The following is a 19622-nucleotide window of genomic DNA, read 5'->3' as shown; positions in this document are numbered from 1 at the left end:
ACACTCAAATTTGGAACAGCTGACAGTGACAGCTGTTGCTTTCAACGGCGTTGCGCAGTGTGCAAATTGGCGGCTTCGGACTAACACACAATTTGTTGAAAATTTGAGACAATTTTCGGTGCAGACGCCACAGCATTTATTGCTGTCCAATTACATAGTCTTTAAATGCATATCTAAACGGAAACAGCATATTGCACATGGCCACGCTCGTCGAGACATTGCGGGCCCACTGGCTAATCGCTGCCTTTGGCCTGATACTCTTCATCGCCGGCTCCAGCGTCCTCTATTGGAACGAGGGACGGGCTGTGCACACAATGATGGCCTTGGATGAGACCTATGCCGATGTCTACTCGATGCAATTCACCGAGGAGGAGCAGGATCAGACGTTCGATAATCGGATTGTACATTTATCGGGTCCAATTATATGCGGTGAACCGCTCACCGAGCCGGACTACAACATCCAGCTGATGGCCGTGAAATTGAGGCGGCGCGTACAAATGTACCAGTGGGTGGAGGAGGCCATCGATAATCACTTTGGCGACAGCGAAGATTCGGTGCATTCGGATACTCGTAGCTATTACTATAAGCGCGAGTGGCGCGATGATCTTGTTGACTCGCGCCGCTTCAACAGCCGTCGTGGTCACCAGAATCCGCAGCGTTTGCCCATCGAGAGCGTCTTACAGGTGGCCGATGCCGTCTACATTGGCAAATACGAACTGGGCGGCGAGGTGAAGAACAAGTTCAACAACTATCATGAACTAACTTCCGATATACGGCCGGAGGATAGCAGCATCAAGATGCACCTGGGCCTCTACTATCATGCCAACGATGTGTTCAATCCGGAGGTGGGTGATCTGCGCATACTCTTCACGTACGCCGGCATGGAGGGTGAAATCTATAGCATAGTGGGCAAATTGCAGGGCAACAAGGTGGAGCCGTATATCACCACACGCGGTGTGCCCGTGCTCCTATTGCATCACGGCGAGATCAGTGCAGCGGAACTGTTTCGCATGGAGTATCGTGCTCAGGCGCTGCACACCTGGTGGTGGCGGTTCGTCGGCTGGCTGCTCATCTTCTTTGGAGTCACGTGCAACACAAAGATGCTGCGCCTGTTACGTAAGTTCTTATCCTCTTCCTCAATGAACAACTTTATGAAATTGTTGTTAAGAAGAATCGGGAATTTTAAAGAGGGATCTGTGCGGATTAATATAGTTTATCGTCCGCTTCCTAAATTAATAATCTCGATGTGAGTTTGGAATGTGAATTCCATTTAGCTAGGATTTATATAGAGATAAATCAGAAATTTAAATGATGGGTCTAAATCTGCCAAGATTAAAGATAGATTGAGTTTACTTCCACGTCATATTTAAGATTGGGTTTATATAGAGAAAACCAGCAGATTAAAAGATTGATTTATGTAAAGATTAAAGATAGATTGAGCTTATCGCCCTCTTGCTCAATGACAGATTGACTTCATTGTCCTATTCTTTGATAGACCTTAGATATCCTCTTGGTGTAAAGATAACCAACGACGTATTTCGACTGTCAAATATTATATTTTATACAAAACAATTGAATACATGCTAAAGATATGCTAATACTACAAATACAAAAACATAAAGATAAACAGAAAGATAATTGTGATATCGTTTCGGTTGCAGTGCTGCGCGTGCCGCCGCTGATGGGTCTGGCGCCGGATTTGCATTTCCCTGTGACTGGGAATTTTGTGATCGCCTTCTCGCTGGCATTGACGATAGCGGCGATCGCGTGGATTCTGCATCGTCCTGTGATCGGTGCCTGCCTCTTTATGGCCGGCGCCTCGCCCTACGTTTGGCTAACCCGCAATCTAGTCGATTATCAGCGTGTGGATTGAGCTAAGCCGTCTATCCTTAAAAATACATACAGGTTCTCCCGTAACTCAAATACTTATATATATATATATATATATCTCCATATATATTTACAAATAAATGTTTAACTTGTAGCTGTATCTTGAGTGTGCCATGTCTGCAGTCAATAAAAACCAAATAACACTTAATCGCTAAGCTTCGATTTTCGAATTTAGAAATCCCGAATGCCCGCCGCATTTGGTGGCTCATTGAGCGGATTATTGGATGCGCCGGCGCTGGGCTTTGGTGTCGACTCCGATGAGGTGTGCACACTGGGACTTTGTGACTTATCCTGCTCCTCGTGACACGCCGGTGGCTCCTCGAAGCGCACATACGGCTCAAAGCTGTTGTTGATCTGCACCGAGCCGCGATGCAAATTATTTGACTCCGCCTCGAAGAGGATCTCGTTGATGAAGCGCTCCGCGAGCAGTCGTTGTTCGCGCGGCAAACGTTTCAGTTTGTGCGTCCAGGTGCGTGAAATGGACTCCTCCTCGGGATAGGTGCCAGCGAGATACTCGCACGCAATGTTGAGCAGTTCGTCCGTGTTGTGAGTGCTCACTGTACTCGTGGCGGGTGCATTGGTGACGACGTTGTTGTTGCTGCTGCTGCTGCCGTTGTTGCTGCTGTTGTTGCATGGCGGTGTTTGTCTCGCCCGCTTCGCCCCATTCGTGTAGTCCGCCTGCGAGTGTTGCGGCTGGTGCATTACACCTGTCGGAGGAGGTGGCGGCGGCGGCAGCGGATCCACCTTTTGCACATGCCCAAACGATTTGTGGAACATTTCCGTTATGTTAGGCGTTTGTCCCGACACACTGCGATATGGATACGAGCTGCTGGCATGCTGCTCCATAAAGGCCGCCGACGAGCTGGAGTTCTCGTTAAACGTGAAGGATGGTTCGTTCTTGAACGTGGGATTCACGGCCAGAAACTTTTCGGTATTCCTCAGAAAGTCCAACTCTTGAAATGTCCAGCAACGAGGTGTATGCATGGTGCCCGTACGCATCGCGGTCTCCACCACTTTGAGCTCCTTGCGATAATTGGTGCGCAGTGTGTTGATCTTCTTCTTCACATCCTCGACAGTCGCATCCCGCTTGAGGTAGTGATAGATGGGCACCAGTCGCTGATAGGCCTCAGCTCGCTTCTCCCGGTTCGTATAGTCGCGCAGCGAAGTGTCCCACAGCACGGGCATGTCGCGATATGTGTGGATGAAGGCACGCAGGTAATGGCGATTCTCTTCCGCTCCGGACATTAATTTGATGCTGTGTGTCGGCGGCATCGGCGGCGGTTGATGAAGCATCATTCAAAAACAACTTCAAAAATTGGGCCCACGAAATTGGGCGGTAAAAAAACAGCAAAAGCAAAACAAAATTTGTATCTTTTTTCGATTCGTGCAAGTGTGAAAAAATGAGAAATGTATGTATGGACCTATTGACAAAATGTCAGTGGGCTGTTGTTGTTGTAGTTATGCTGGTGGTGGGTTGTTTGACAGATTGCTGGGCATATTGCTACATTGACGTAACTGCGCTTGTGTGTGTGACGTCACAGCAACAAGTGTTGTCCGATACTATTTATTGTATGCTGCGTGTGACAGCACTGTTTCACTGATCGAATATCGATAGCTTATTAACATTCCAGTGGTATTTTGAGTATAACATTAACATTTCTGTTAATGTAGGGCAGTTAGCCGTGCCATTTCGAGCAAAAGAGTGAGCGGCATTAACATTTATGTAAAATAAAGCGAGACGAACAGCCGTGCGACCGGACGTGTTTGACCGTTGATTTTGATTTTCAATTCCGACGCGCTGTAAAGAAAGCAGCTTGAACACGTACTAGGCGCAGTGTAATTATTTATTTAACAATTACAATCGAGACTCGTGCAATTAAACGTGTGAATACAAACTAAATTAGTTATCAAGATTGCGAAAAGTGCTAAAACAAAAAAAGCGACGCCGCCTGCCACCGCATTCAATGGAATTCATTTAATGCGTGCCTGCCTGCCTGCCTGTTTGTGTGTATGTGTGCGTAAATTGTGACTGTTTTTTGGCGCTTTCTGTGTTCTTTGCGTGCCGCTTTTTAATTGACCAAAGCGTTGTTTAATTCAATTGTGTGCAAAAAACAAATGATGCTGTGGCATTGGGATGATTGAGGCAATGACTTAAAAGCAAACCAAACCATCACTGAAACATTGAAACAAAGAAAATAAAAACACAAACTCTAAATTTGTGTATATAATTGAAAGTGTGTGTGTGTGTTTAATGCAATTCAAACGAAATGGAGACCATCGAGGAGCAATCAAAAACAGGTGAGTTGCCGCTAGGAGCAAAGCGTGAAGGGAGAGTGGGGAACAGCAGCTGTTTTGCCTCGCATTTACATACATACACGTATGCGTTTGTGTGGGTATTTCTATTTTTTTTTTAAATTTTTCAATGTCGTTGCTGAGGCAAAACAAAAACCACACACAGCATTCACATAAAAAATGTCACTGCCAGCAAATAAATATCTTTGCTAGTACTTTTATCTCGCTGTTGTTGTTATTGTAGATACTAAAAAAAGCACCAAACGTCAATGCGTCAGGGAATTTTAAGCTTCATTCTGAATTTATTTTGGTATGGAACGAACACACATATTTGTGTGTATTAAGTGAACTGCAGGCACAAGCAGAGCTCGCATAAGAGCGAATGTGTGCTAAACGCCTTGCGCCCCTCGCCCCTTGCCAAGCACCAACCGGCACTGTACCAACCAACGAGAAGCTAAAAACAAGGCGCAGCCGCCGCCGCCTTCAGCACAGTTCAGTTCAGTTCCTGCCTGCTGCGCTGCGCTGCTTTGTGCCCTGCTCTGCCCTTAGGTAAAATGTGCACTATCTCGCTCACTCTTGCGATGACTGCTGGTATTCTGTTATTGTTACTAGATTTACCTACCACTTTTGCATGTCTGCTTTCCTCCCCTGTCCTTATTCCTTCTTTCCGGGTAGACATATGCTTAACAGTGAGCGCTTTCGGCTAACGATTCAATGTTAATGACATTTCTACAAACACACACGCAAACAACGGCAGCATGTGTATGGGTGGGTATTTGTATGAAGGTCTCATTGCGTGCGAGTTTGCGCCAAGGCTCCTCCTCTGACACTTTTACAACGTAATTTTGTTACAAGATTCCATTTTGATGAGTCGATTTGACAATAAAAAAAATATTTTAGCCCAAGGCGTGTGTGCGTATAGCCCAGCAAAATGTACATTATTCAAACGCCACTCAATTAGTTTTTCATCATGTTTCTGGCACTAAGCCAGCAATGAAGAAGAAACTGAGCACTAGTAGAAGTAGAAGAAGAAGCAGCCGCAGCAGCAGTAAACGAGCGCAGGCAACGACAAAGGGAAATTCCCAAAAAAAAAAAAAATCAACCAAAAATAAAGAGAAAATAAAGAGCAAAAGCAAACGCTTGCAATTATTTTCCTCCTGTGCTGCAGCACCACCTGTGTGCGGTCTTTTCGCACACTGCCCTTAACCTGCATTTGTATTTGTGTTTGTATTTGCGTTTGCGTTTGCGTTTTTTCCCATCGCCTGCATTGTGGAGGAAGAGGAAGAGAACACCTGTAGCTTCCGCTTGACTGCGTGCGTGTTCTCATGCAAAGCGTCGCTGCTCGCCAGCAGTTAGTTGCAGTTCAGAGTTTGATCCTTAAACGTCTACTATATCGCCTCGCCATGTTGCAATTGCCAGTGCTCAGTTTTGGCAATGGCTGCAACAACAGCAGCAAGAGCAACAATTTGGTCACCGTTTGTCGTCGGGCGTGCTCGTATTTCACATATGCAGCGCAGGAGGAAGTCAAACAGGCAAATCTTAAGCAGACCGCTGCACTCTATCAGGTGTACGAGGATTTTACAGGTATTTATTTCGTTGCACCTTCAACAGGGTTCGCAAAGGGAATCTGTTTCAGGTATATAAAAGGGAATGGATTTTAACATCTGTTGCTTGTGAAAAATTCACATACAGAACTCATATTTTAGTCTACAGAAATTATATATACATTTTAGTTAAACGAATGAACTTTTCTTAATATTGCGTATCAAATTGTTTTGCGCAAGCTGATTTACAATAATTCAATGGAATATGTTGTTCGCAAACTTTGGAATTTTCCAGTAATAAAAGCAAACAGACCAGAAACTTGGAGTTCAAGCAGAACAATATTTTTGTTAGATAAATCTGTAGTCAGATAAATTTTAATGTATTTACGTATTTTTTTTATTTATTTAAAATTGAAACTGAACGAAGAATTTCATAAAGAATATTTGAAAATGGATTTTCCAAACCATTTAGATGATTCTCATTTTATCGTAATGAATTTTATAATCGAAATGCATTTGTGCTCAAATTTCCAGCAAATGTTTTATAAGCATTGCAAATATTGTATTGCCAGTTAAAGTTAAGTGTGCAAATGTTTCACGACACGTTTTTCTCAGTGAAATCGATAAACGTATGATTAAATATTTAGCTTGGATGCCAATAAACTTTTAGCTGGACAAAACGCTGTTTACAACATGTGACTCTTGTTTATAAAGTATGCCTCGCATATTAATGTGGCAGTTGTTGCCTGAATATAATACACATGTGATTCCAAGTGTTTCACTTTGTATAATCATTTCAATTAATGCCGTACAAAGTTCTTTCCGTGACGCACAATAACAAAACTGGCAAATAGTTTACATTGCATGCGATGCGTTCGATAGACATTTTTACACCTTTACAAACATAATGGAACTAACAAAATATATATATCGTGTAGCGTATCCATAAATTTCCATTGCACAATTTTGCCATGTTTATCAAGAACTAAATTATTTAGTTATTTGAAAAATTCCATGCGTCATGTGGCGCGAGTGCTGGTTGCATCTCCTCCTGTCTCGCTGGGTGCATCACTGTAGCATGCCATGCCAAAGGGGGCGTGTAGAGGTGGTGGATTCTGGACTTTGTTCAATTGCACAAGTGGCGACGGGCAATGACGACGACGTCGTCTCGAGCAGCAGAGTTACAAAAGCGCAATTGGCATCGGTTACAGCTGCACAATTCTGGATAAAATTAATGCACAACAACTATGGGTGCTGGGGCAGAGTTGGTGGATTGTTGAGAAGAGAGAGGGGGGTTTCGCTTGCAAAATTGAATGTACTTGAACATCATATGCTCGTGTGCATTTGTGTCTATGTCTGTGTGTGTGTGTGTGTGTGGGTGGCGACTGCATTTTCCTTTTTGTTTTCTACATTTTCGTCTTGTCAAAACTACGATGGCAATGATCTGAAGGTCACAGCAGGGTGGCAGGCGGGGCATGTGCAGCAACAACAAACAATAATAATAATAATAATAGCAACAATCAGCACTTGGCGATCACAATTAAAATTGATCTCAACAGCTCACAAAATGCTGCTTAAATGATCGACATCGCCGTCGACGTCGCCCTTCAGCTCTGTGGTGGCTGTGGCTGCTGCTGCTGCAGCGAGAGATGCTACTCTTAGTTCTACTATTTTATCTCTGTCTCGCATTCGTTTGTTTTGTTTTCTTCTCATTTTGTTGGGGCTGATGTACACTTGGTTCGAGTCTGCGCTGCCCCTGCTCCTGTGCCGCCCCGCCCCCGCCCATGGTGCGACTTTGCCTCGCAATTTGCAAATTTGCATAAACAAACAAAAACTGATGGCCATAAATCATAGCGCCAAACTTTGAATACGCTTGCTCCACACTCTTGAACAAAGTGTACTTAAAATTTAGTGGGCTGTTGGCGCAAAAGTACACTTAATAAGGTGTTTGTGGTAGGTGAAGGTAAAACAGCAACGATCTCATCATCATCTATACACAAAAGCCTACACTGACTGGCAAAAGTAAGAGTAACTAAATTAACTCATATATAGTATGTGATGCTAATAATACACTTTAATAGATATTTTCTATAAATCAGTTAAGACATAAATCTAAATAAAACATTATTGCTTGATTATTTGGGTAATCAGCTTATCTACGTAAATATCTTTAAGTTTAGTTACAGAGCATATTAGAGTCGAATACTGTGAATGGCATCCATACGCTGAGTCTCATGACTGAGCACTGAGCACTTAAACATTATAATAATCTTAAGCTATATATAGAGGCACAAGAACATCAGTACTAATGCCTTTGTCATTCCCATTCCCATTTCCATTCTCAATTCTTATTCCTATTCGCGTTCGTGCAGAAATGTCCATTATGTCGAAGATGCCCACGCGCATTTGTCTGGTGGGCGAGGCTGGTAAAGATGAAGGCACGCTGCAGGCAGCCGAGAGCTTTGGCCTGCCCGTCATTCAATCGGAGACTGGTCTGGACATCATCAACGATATGGAATGGCGCACCCTATACGTGCTGACGGACTTCGAGGACGAGATCTTCGATGCCATACACAAACAAAAGGAATGGTAAGTAACTATTTAGCTACAACTAGAGCCACAGCTAGATCTTCATCTATATCTATAAATAAACGCATATATTTGAAAAAAATGTCACCAAATTGGATGAGACACGGCATGTCGCCACAGGGAATGCCACGAGTGGAGGAGCAGCAGCAGCCAAATTTGAAATTGAGACATACGCATGTGCTGGCTGCCTGCCTCCCTCGCTTTCCCCCGGGAAAATAGACTCCCTCAGGCCACACGGACCACACTCAGACAGTTGCGGTAGATTGACAGCGCCAAAACGTTGACAATCCATTCTTCCCAATATCACATACCCTGTAACCGTATCTGATCAAATAGAGTTCATATATATGTATATATATATATCTATTTGTTTGTCCATTTATATCAACAATAAAGACGACCATCTATAAAGGCTATAGCTGTTCTCTAGATCTTGGTTTATTATGCTTTTCCCTAAATATAAAAAACAAAAAAAAAAGCTATTTATTTATTATTATGTAAATTCAGTATTAGATACTCTTTTTCCCTAAATAAGAAAAAGGGAAATTTAAAGCAAAATGTTTAGAAAAGTTTAGTTGTTTATTAGTTTATCTATGTACAGGGTATCTGCTAGGTTAGCAGCAACTGCTGCATTTCTACCAATGTTTTTCTGCACATTTTGGCTACAAATTGTTGTCAAATTTGAGAATTGCGGCATAATTCGCCACGCTTGATTAATTTGCCCGCTGCGCAGTAATGGCAACATTCAAATGAAACACCAAAAACAATTGAAACAACAACATTAACAACACACAAAAAACATGCACAGGCCTCATTAGCGATTAACACTCTTCTTTTTTTTTTTTGTTGTATATATTTATTTACGATCATATTCAAGGTCAGGAAATGCGTTTGTTGTGGGGCTTGCAAATTGTGGGCAGTGGGAGGAGTGAGTTGGGTGATGATTCTACTGCCTGTTCAGCTACGCTTTCATGTTCAACATTTGTATTTTTGTTTTTGCCCAAAATATTGTAAGGAATAACAGCAACGAAACGGAAGCTAGAAGAGCCAACTCACCTCATCCAACATAAAGACAGACCTATTATTTATTTACCAAAATTTCATTCATGTTTCGAATCTTTTTTGTTTTCTATTCATTTCGATTTTTCTTTTTCTCATTTTTTTTTCTTCTCTTTTTTCTATTATTGTGAACATAAAATTGTTTTTAGCCAATATATATAAGTGGATGATTTTTTATGGCATTTCGCTCAAAATAAATTGATCATAAAGCTTAAAAATAGTGCTTAATTAGTTAGATGTTATGTGGACAACAATATTTGTTTTCAGTTGCAGGAAGTGGCAAGAACGCAAGTCACTCGTATTTGTCAAGTTTTCGTCAACATTTAATGCAAATTGATTATATATGATTAACTATGAATGCAATTGCAAAATATCCCACAAGGACTAACATTAAACACAGCAGTCAGCTATATATTCCTGGAAATAAGCAATTATTATCGCACATCAAATATTTGCAATAAATTGCAGAAAATATATCGTTACAACTCCCTCCAACGAAGGCTATCAAACTATACAGTTTTTTCTCAGAAAAAGAATGCAATTTAAGTATTACATACAAGTAAACATATATATATATATATATATAAATTAATGTTAACCAATTGGGGCTTTCCGCGAAATGCAAAGTGGGTGGATGGAGGAAGTGGGTGGGACATAATTGGATCAGCTATTGAGAAAATTCCTTGAATGGCTCTTGAGAATTTTGCAATACTTAACAGCCACTTAAACTCACACACAAATGATGCCACAAAGTTAATTGCTATTCACCAGCATGACTATAAGCATATGTATTTCTGCAATTTGTATACTAATTCCTATATATAGCTAAACTGAATCATAAGTGTCAGTTGAGTTCAATGCGTTGACTCTTTGAGAACATTGCCTATTTTGGGGCGCTTTCATTCATCGACTAAAACAAATTACACACAAAAATAAATTCATGAAGGAAAGCGACGAGAAAATTTGCATGACAACTCACATTTGACAATTTTTCTTTGAGGAATTCGTTAAGCCAAATTTCGTAGAGCATTTCCAATGAAATCGAAATGAATCGTTTGCCTCTTTGGATTTTTATGGAAGAGGTGGTTTCTCGGTACAGATTGAGATAGAGTATGAGAGACAGAGAGAGAGGGGGCGTTGGTGGGTGGCGGGGTTGCGTCATATTGCAGCAATCGTTCGGCGCCAAGATTCTATAAAAAATGTGTTTTTTTTATATGGAACACGATGTCAAGATGCGTAGAAAGTGTGAAAAGCGTCGCCAGCTAGTCGGAAATTCTTGAAGAAAACAACAACAAACAGAAAATATTCAAAAGATGAGAACAAAATAAATAAAATAGCATTGCGAGAAACAGAAAATATAAATATATACATATAATTTTTATTATGGTTTTTCTTTTTTTGATATATGCATAAAGTATGCGTGTATGTATATAATTTATAAGTTTCAGTATGGCAAATTAATTGTGTGTGAAGGAGGAGGAGGAGGAGGAGGCGGCGTTGGGTGGAATCATTCTGACTGTAAAGAAGAACTCATCGCATCGCTGTCATTGACTGTTCTATAGTTTTGACCCTCGCAAAGTTCGAGTGGTTATATGGCGAAAGATCAGCGCACTTTACTAGCAACAAGTTTCTTGTTCTTGTTCTTGTTCTTGTTCCATGGTTTCTCCGTCGTCTATTTTGTGAAGGTCATAAATAGCTAATTTCAGCGCTCCCAGATCGGTGGCAGGCACGCGTTGCGCATTTTTTAGCTTTGACTAAGCGCTTTTCGCATGGGTTTTCCTTGTTTTCCCATTTGGAATTCCTACAAAAATATATATATTTGCATAAATCCATGTGTCACGGAGACATCCCCTTAACCAAAAATTGGCTCAGCTATGCGCATTGTTTACCATTTTGTCATCTGGCCCGTGAGTTTCTCTACCGTTCAAATGTTTGCGCAGCTTACAGCAGCACTTGTCTGTGTGTGTGTGTCAGTATGTGTGAGTATGTGTGTGTGTGTGACACTTGAGTATGTGTGCCATCAAGTGGCATTTTCTATTTCCACAATTTGTTTCATTCCAAAGCAGCCGTCGCCGTCGTCGTTCGGCATTTGGTTCAATCATTTTCCCCAGGCCACAACAACGCAACAGTTGAGTTTATTTAGTTGTGCCGTTAGAATCATCGCAACATTATTCGGATTTCCACAACCCAACACAATAAAATAAAGGAAATATATATATAAATATATATATTCGTTCAGCTTATGCTGATAAAAGTTAACGTTCGTTGAAATATATATTGCTGCATATGGAAATTTATCATTTATGGTAAGAGGGGGGGACGTGATTTGTGTGTGTGTGGGAAATGCCTCGGTGTGTGAAACAAGTGCAAACTGTCTTCTTTTGTATGGTGTGAAAGCTGTGAGAAGTCTCGCCTTATCAAGTGAAATTTAAGTGCGGATTAGTTGTGCTTTGGAACAAGTCTTAAGTTTCTACCAAATGCGTCTCTATTCAGTTTTCGAACTCAACTCAACTCGAATGGAATGCATTGTGTAATGGAGTCTGAGATAATGCCAATTGACAATGGAGCAACAAACGTGTTGTGTCATACAGAAATTTCAAATATTTTGGTCAACTTTATGGGTTAATCCCCCCCTAATACGTGTGTGATTTACAAAAAGAAATAAAGATTATGATTATTATATGTGTCAGGCAGCTAGAGAATTAAAATTGAAATAGAACTGAGTTGCTTGAATTTGAGTTGAGTATTTATGATTCTTACTTATTGGAGATATCATATACAAAAATCAATATTATTCCCAATTCCCCAATTTAAGTGTGTCCCATATCAATCTTGAGTTACTTCGTATGTTTCGTACGCGTTCCGAGAATCTTTTTGCCAGACTGATGTTTCCTGGTACTTGCTATTTATATTTACACAGATACATCTATATATATTTTTTTGATATCGCTCATTGTTACTCAACCATTTAATGTGGCAGGCACAAATAACGCATGCTTGAATGATGAATGAAATGTACATAAATTAATTTCAATATTGTACTACTGTTGGGCACGCTCAATTTAAAAAAAAACGAAGAAAAATACGAAAAAATAATAATAATATTAATATCATAAATACATCTGCAGGCAGGCTGGGCGGCATTTGAGCAGTCTGCAGCATCCGCCCACTTCCGCTCGATTGATTTGTTTATAAAAACTTCCGGTTTGTAGAGACTCCGTCCTACACAGTACAGTACAGTGCAGTACAGTCAGCTCAATTGGCATCTGCCTGCCTGCCTGCCGGCCATATAGTCTCATAAACAAAAAGCCCTTAAACAATTTGATCACCGCATGAGTTGTGGTTGATGGTGTGGGTTGTGTTGGATATTAAGCTTGTGGGTAGTTGGTGGAGGGGGCTGCTCAAGTTAAAGTTCAGTGAGAATTCGTCGGGCATTTTGATTGTTGTTTACACAAGCGCCCAGCAATTGCCACCTGGTGTCGTCAGTGTTTGTATATATGTGTGTACACACAGGCACATGTGCGTCTGTGTGGCAACGTCGCATCGCAACTGAGTCGATTTCTGATTGTTAAATTGCAGTCATTCGTGGATTGCCTGATCGTACGTACGGCGCTGCTCTGACAGCTGCTGTTGCTGTTTCAGTTTCAGTTCTAGCTGCAATTGAATGCTGCGCTTATAACCGATTTATAGTCTTTGGTTGATTCGAAATAATTTAAGAAATATGCCTGATACAGCACCGCAATGGCCAAGGTCAATTGGGTCATTAAATAGGAGATACACAAATAGAGATGATATTGCCTTGCATAACTCAAAAGTGTGCCACATAAATATTTAATTGCGTTTTTCTCCATTCTTCTTCCTTCTCGCGGTGGCATTGCAGCATTTTGGGCCCACCCGCTTTGAAGTATGCGGCAGAGATGAAGCAGACACTGGGCCAGAACACTCGGCCCATTTACAACTATGCAATGCGCGGCGTAGTCACTTGCTTCACCGGCATACGCAAGAAGGATGAGCTGGTGAGTAGTTGCTCCAAATTTCAATCAATTCAATGTGCAATGCAGTGTTTTGTGTAAGCAACTAAATAATACATTTCCAATTGGCAGACAAGACTCGTGAATCTCATACACTCCATGGGTGGCTGCATCAAGAAAGATTTGAACACAAAGACCACGCATCTGATATGCAATCACAGTGGCGGTGAAAAGTATCAGTAAGTATACAATACAATTTACTTAACTAACAGTGCTACTCCTCACAAATAGTAGCTATAAATATTAACTGATTTTCTATCCATCATTCACCAAAAAAAGATACGCCAAAACCTTTCGCTTGACGGTGGTGCGTCCCGCTTGGGTTTATGCCGCTTGGTCGGCGCGCGATTCATTGGAGTTTGAGGCGACGCAGGATAGCTTCACGAAAGCGCATCGCTTGAAGGCGTTTGAGGGGCAGAAGGTTTGCTTCTTTGGCTTTCCCGCCGAGGAGCATCAGCATATGGTCGATGTGTTGCTGGAGAATGGCGGCGTCTGTGCCGAACTGGATGATCCCGAGTGCTCGCATGTTGTGAGTTATCAATCTTCCGCCTCCCCCATCTCCATCCATAATGGGCCATTTATATCCACCATCCATATTCCCATTTTAGTTGTAATTGCATGCAATTCACTGGCATTTGGCTTTCAATATGCGTTTTGTTTTTGTTTTTGTTATTGTGTGTCTTATGGCTAAATATCATGTATATATATATATCTTGCAGGTTATGCCCAATACGGGCGCTGTTCTTACAAGCACTAGCAATAGCACTAGCACAACTAGCACTGATACTAACCACAGCACTAACACTAAAGCCCAACTAAGCAGCAACACTCCCAAGTCCACACCCACCAAAACAGCTAGCAACTCAGATGCTGCTGCCGATGCGGCATTGCAGCAACAACAACAACAGGAACAAGGGCAACAACAGCCTGCATCTGATAAGGAGAATCAAAGCGATGAACTGGATGACCTGCACTTTGATCCACGTTTGTTTGTGGAAGCAGGCGATTTACAACAGCCGGAGGAACTACCGCTGCCAGACGACTTGGCCGATGAGGAGGATGTGCAGGCCAGCACGCCAAAGAGCAGCAAACAGCCAAGCATAATTATAACTGCCGGCACTCCGACAACCAGCAATGGCAGCCCGCTGTCCCCATGCGAATTTCAATCGCACACCGAAAGTCTGTCGCCCATTTTAAAGGCGCCTGTCAAACTGCTGACCATTGAGACGATCAACGAATGCGACATGGAAACGGATGATTTGATGGAAACCGGCATCGAGAATGATCTGAAGCGAAAACGTGACAGCTTCGACAGTGTCTCGCTAATGTCTGTCGACTCGTTTGCCTTGCCCGCCAGCACCAAGAAACCGAAACTTATTCGCACTGGGTCCATAACGCGCACCCTCAAGCGCTCCATGAGTTTTGTGGCCGATCGCACGCCCATCATTAAAACACTGCGCACGCGTCGCAGCTCGATTGCTGTCGCCGATACGTCAACGTTTCTGGGCAGCGAGACCATCGAGGCGGATGACTCTGTCTGCTCGCTGGCCAGCATTAATAGCACACTGAATGAGTCAATACGGAAGCCGGTGAAGGCATTGCGCAACATCTGCGATCGCATCACGCGCAGCAGCAGTCGCCGTGCGGAGCGAGGCGAGGCGACGCCCGAATGTGGTCTCTTGGACAGTGGCTTCAAGACGCCCAAGGCACCATTGCAGCGTTTCGGTGCTGGCAGTGCCTCGGCTACTAAGAAGACAGCCAAACGGCTCTTCGGCCCGGTGGCCAGTGGTTTAAGCTGCTCCCTGACATTCTCATCAAATCATGCTAGCACTTCCAATGCAAATACACAAGTTAATGAAGCAACCAGCACAATTGCCTGCTCTGTGGCTGCCACATCCATGCTGCCCATGCAAGTCACCTCATCGATATCAACCACCACACCATCATCATCTTCGACAGCAACATCATCATCAACAGCTGTGCAAATCATTGATAACGCTGCTCCCGCGCTGAGAGCATCAACGCCACCTGCTGCAGATGAGCCCATGCAAATGGTACTTTTAACTGGATAAATATCCACAAACTAAACTTGAAAACGCTTTGAAACGGCAAACATTTCATCTGTTGATAGGGCTTTGAAATCAAATTTGGCTCTTGAAAAGCGTTCTTAATCTCTGATAACGTTTCAACTGAACTTGGGCAGTTTTTGAACTTCATCTGTAACTGGCAGCTTCTGTAATTCATTTTGCATTGAAACATTTTGTGCTAGATATTTTTTTATTATTAAAATCAATTATCATCTGTATGTATTCGACTCGCATTTTCCACATTTTCTTTTCCAATTGCCAATTTTCAGAAATTTAATGCTCCCCATCGTCTACAACTTTTGGAAAATTAAATGAAATTACATGTTAATTGTTAATGGTGATGTTTTGTAGTTTAAGTCACGTCATTTGCCTAATTTGGGTGCGGTGTTTTTATTTCTTCTCCTTCTGTAATAATACTCGCTTTATTTTCCGTTCCTTTCGTTTCCGATCACACGCAACAACAACATCAAAAGAAAAAGCAGCACAATAAATATTGATAAACATTTATTTTGCTTCACGAATAGCAGCATTCGTTCCGCTTGAATAAATGTTAAAAAAAATGCTTTATTGAAATTCCCAAAGACGAAACATATTATCCATAAAGACAGACTATATGACGCTCTGCTCAGCGTTTTTTAGTTATTAAAAAAAAAAAGAAAAGAAACAACAAAAGTATTTCAATAGACTAACAAATATTTGCACAAATGTTTCAGTACATTCGATGTCAGGAATTTCCAGATAAACAATTTGTTCATTTCATTTTCTACTTCAATTTTATTGTTTTGTTTTATTATTTTTGTTTTTGCTTAAGATTTTTATGCCCGTTTCAAAGTGTTGCCAAAAATGTGCATTAAAAATGTTTTGTTTGGCCTTTTTGCTTTCGGATTATTGAACACGGAATCGACTTCATGTTCAGAATTCCTAAACAGAAAATATTTAAATGAATAATTTATTGTGCTGCTGCTGCTGCTGCTGATGCTGCGTTTGTGAACTGTACAATAGATTTAATTAGTTAGACGCTTGATTAACATTAAGTTCTTGTACAAATGATTTTGGCAACAAACAAAACATTTTTATTCCATCACATTTCGCACATTTCTTCACACATATCATCATCATCATCACACATATCGTTTTATTGCCCCACTTATGGGCAATAACAACAATATATGAACAATATCTAATTTACTCGCCTCTCTATCAGGTTGTTGATGAGCACACGACTGTGTCGAAGCCGGAGCCTAAGAATCATAATACGCACATTCTGAAATCGGACTGGTTCTGGTATACAATCCAGAATGGCTATGCCAACGAGATGGATTATCTGTTTGGCGATGTAAGCAGCAAGAAACACCCTTTCAATTCTCTTCAGCTATATCATAAATAAAACTCTGTTGATTTCCCCGCAGTATTTGGATAGCATTACGAATACGCCGAGCACAGATCGTCGCGATTCGCTGCCAATTACGCTCAATAAGCGGAAACGCAAGCGTTTCTCACAGCGCATACAGTTGGAGGGGACACCTTTGGGTTCGGGCAAGCGACGCTCATCGGTATCGGACGCTGGTCTGTTATCCGTTTCGAATAGCTTTTTTGACTGTACGACCAGTCCGGATAAGCTTGAGAATGATAAACTGCTGCATGTGGAACCAGAGGTTACCGAAGCGACGCCCACCAAAAAATCCATGCGTTACAATCACTTTATGGACTTCTTTACCACAGAGTCCAACTATGTGGGCATAATGGATACCATACTAAATGTAAGTTTCCGCAATTAATCTTTGTAATATATTATTAAATCTCTTGTCCATCTCCATCTCCCCTTTAGCTGTTCAAGAATAAACTGGAGGAGCTGGCAGAGACGAATGATCCGCTGCTAAATAAATCAGAGATCAAGACCATATTTGGAAATTTTCTGCCCATTCATGAGGTGCACCAGAGCATGCTGGAGCATTTGCGCAAGCTGCATGCCAATTGGCGTGAAGATTGCCTCATTGGCGATATAATAATACAGCATCGCGACGAGCTGATTAAGGCCTACCCGCCCTATGTCAACTTCTATGAGCAGATGAAAGAACAGTTGCTCTACTGTGATCGCGAATATCCACGCTTCCACGCCTTCCTCAAGATCAATCAGACGAAACCAGAGTGTGGCCGTCAGAGTCTACAAGATCTGATGATAAGACCCGTACAGCGTTTACCTAGCATAAGTCTACTGCTCAATGATATTTTAAAGCATACGAGCAACAGTAATAAGGATCATGCGCGTCTCGAGGAAGCGCTGAAGGCCATCAAGCAGGTGACGCTGCACATTAACGAGGACAAACGTCGCACAGAGTCACGCATGGCCATCTTTGACATATTCAATGATATCGATGGCTGTCCAGCGCATTTGGTTAGCTCCAATCGCAGCTTCATATCCAAATGTGAGGTCAACGAGCTCTCTGACTCATTGAGTGGACGTGGCGATAGCCTGCTGCTCTACTTGTTTTCCGATTCCATAGAGCTGTGCAAGCGACGCTCACGCGGATTCAACACGGCCAAATCGCCGAGCACGGCGAAGACGCATAAGCACATTAAACTGATATCGCTGAATACGATACGCTTTGTCATCGACATCACAGATAGTCCGCGCGCCTTTGGTCTGCTGCAGCGTGGCGAAAAGGAGAAGCTATACACGTTTAGCATCATCGACGAGGAGACGGACAAGCTGGTATATCTTAAAAAGCTGTGCATGCAAATTACTGCGCATACATGTCGCACAGATCCGGTAAGTAAAGAGTCACTTCTCTACTAAGATAAATACTAAGACCGATGCTGTCGTTCTCTACCAGGACAAAATGCTGATGAGTCGCACATCTCTGGAACTGGAAGTAGACATCAGCGATGTAAATGTCAGCACATTGAGTAAGGCATTCAAGCTGGCGGCCAAAACGCGTCTCAAGGTGTGTTTCCTCACAGTTTACCACATAATCATATCATATAAGCAATTTCTTATACATTTTGCCAGGTTGGACGCGCCTTTTCCTTTAATAAAACACCCAATAAGCTGAAACGAGCAGTTTCCACAATGATGACATCGCCATTTGGCAGCACCAACTCCCTAACGCCCGCCTCGCAGCTGGCACAAATGCGCCTGGCCAGCTGCACCAACATCAATGTGAGTTGCTGACTAAAAATCTGAGGTCTGATGTATATTTACTAATTGATTGCTTATTGTAGGAAGTAGCTGATGAGGAGTGCAGCAGTATGCGCAGCAGTTCACCATCATCGCAGTCCGAGATGCTGGTCGTGCCTCCGCTCTCGGTGCAGCCAACACGTAAAAACAAGGCCGTCGTTGGACGCATTTAGCCAGCAAAGTTTGAGCCTAATGCTGAACTACAATAAGTGTATTCCATTTAAATCAGTTTCGTGTAGGCTTAAAGTATGTCTTGACGCACGCACACACAAAACAGAACGCTCGCTTGTGCCCCCACACATAATCATAAATGTAATTCATACTTTCAAAATTTTGTAATCTCATAAAAAACACACGCGTCCAATCAGTTTAAGGTCGTAATTTTAGAATATTTTTCTAAGTATCTTTGTCGCCATTGTCGCTCGCAAATGTTGAAGCGTTTGCGAATCTCGATGAATTATGTAATCCTCAATTCTATGAGTAATTGTAAATAGTTCTTTCTAAAGTGCTAAAAAAAAAAGAATCTCTATCTATATACTTTACTATATATCTATTACTGTATGTTCTATGTTATCGTATAATGTAACTAATCGTATTAGTGACTTGAAATCGCATTCACGCCCTAAAAACGATCGATCGATCGATTGGTTGATTGGTCGATGAAAATCGGCTCGATTTCATTTTTGTTCGGCTTGTCCGCTACACTGCAAAAGCTGTGAATGTTTACTGAGTAAATTTTTTTAAAAATATGCATAACAATTAATGTTAAATCCATTCAATTTGTTTGAGGCAGGCGAACAGCCCAAAGTCGTATCGTAAGCAGAGCATGATAATGATATGATGTTTAAGAGATAATATATTCGAACTATGATATAAAATTTTCATTCAAATTTTCCTTTTTCTTTAGTTTTTTTGTGGTATGCTGAATATTGATGTAAATAAAAGTGTTTTA

The 19622-nt window shown here is 41.8% G+C and overlaps 3 protein-coding genes across 9 annotated transcripts; 2 read left to right on the top strand and 1 right to left on the bottom strand.

The window, feature by feature from the left end:
- The first annotated feature begins 61 nt into the window (after positions 1-61).
- Positions 62-2038, top strand: LOC6556440 (transmembrane protein 43 homolog). Its single transcript, XM_001984483.2, has 2 exons — positions 62-1116; positions 1662-2038. Exons 1-2 carry the CDS (start codon positions 198-200, stop codon positions 1871-1873), a joined length of 1131 nt encoding a protein of 376 aa, XP_001984519.1. The 5' UTR covers positions 62-197; the 3' UTR covers positions 1874-2038.
- Positions 1934-3654, bottom strand: LOC6556428. Its single transcript, XM_001984484.2, has one exon. The coding sequence runs from the start codon at positions 3184-3186 to the stop codon at positions 2062-2064; it is 1125 nt and encodes a 374-aa protein (XP_001984520.2). The 5' UTR covers positions 3187-3654; the 3' UTR covers positions 1934-2061.
- LOC6559002 (protein ECT2) lies at positions 3616-19560 on the top strand. Of its 7 annotated transcripts, none has more exons than XM_032735024.2 (12): positions 4099-4188; positions 8099-8315; positions 13255-13390; positions 13478-13584; positions 13685-13934; positions 14125-15459; positions 16697-16828; positions 16902-17252; positions 17321-18262; positions 18327-18437; positions 18503-18652; positions 18715-19560. In XM_032735024.2, exons 1-12 carry the CDS (start codon positions 4158-4160, stop codon positions 18841-18843), a joined length of 3891 nt encoding a protein of 1296 aa, XP_032590915.1. In that variant the 5' UTR covers positions 4099-4157; the 3' UTR covers positions 18844-19560. The 7 variants fall into 7 exon arrangements, with proteins under 7 accessions (XP_032590937.1, XP_032590919.1, XP_032590915.1 ...); XM_032735021.2 differs by lacking the exon at positions 4099-4188 and adding an exon at positions 5506-5766; XM_032735046.2 differs by lacking the exon at positions 14125-15459 and having other exon boundaries at positions 3616-4188.
- The last annotated feature ends 62 nt before the right edge of the window (positions 19561-19622 follow it).

This window comes from Drosophila grimshawi, unplaced genomic scaffold (genome assembly GCF_018153295.1).
Source record: "Drosophila grimshawi isolate 15287-2541.00 unplaced genomic scaffold, ASM1815329v1 contig_44, whole genome shotgun sequence".
NCBI classification, from domain to species: Eukaryota; Metazoa; Arthropoda; class Insecta; order Diptera; family Drosophilidae; genus Drosophila; species Drosophila grimshawi.
The sequence above is the reverse complement of the archived record's forward strand: the minus strand, read 5'-3'. Positions and strand labels throughout refer to the sequence as shown.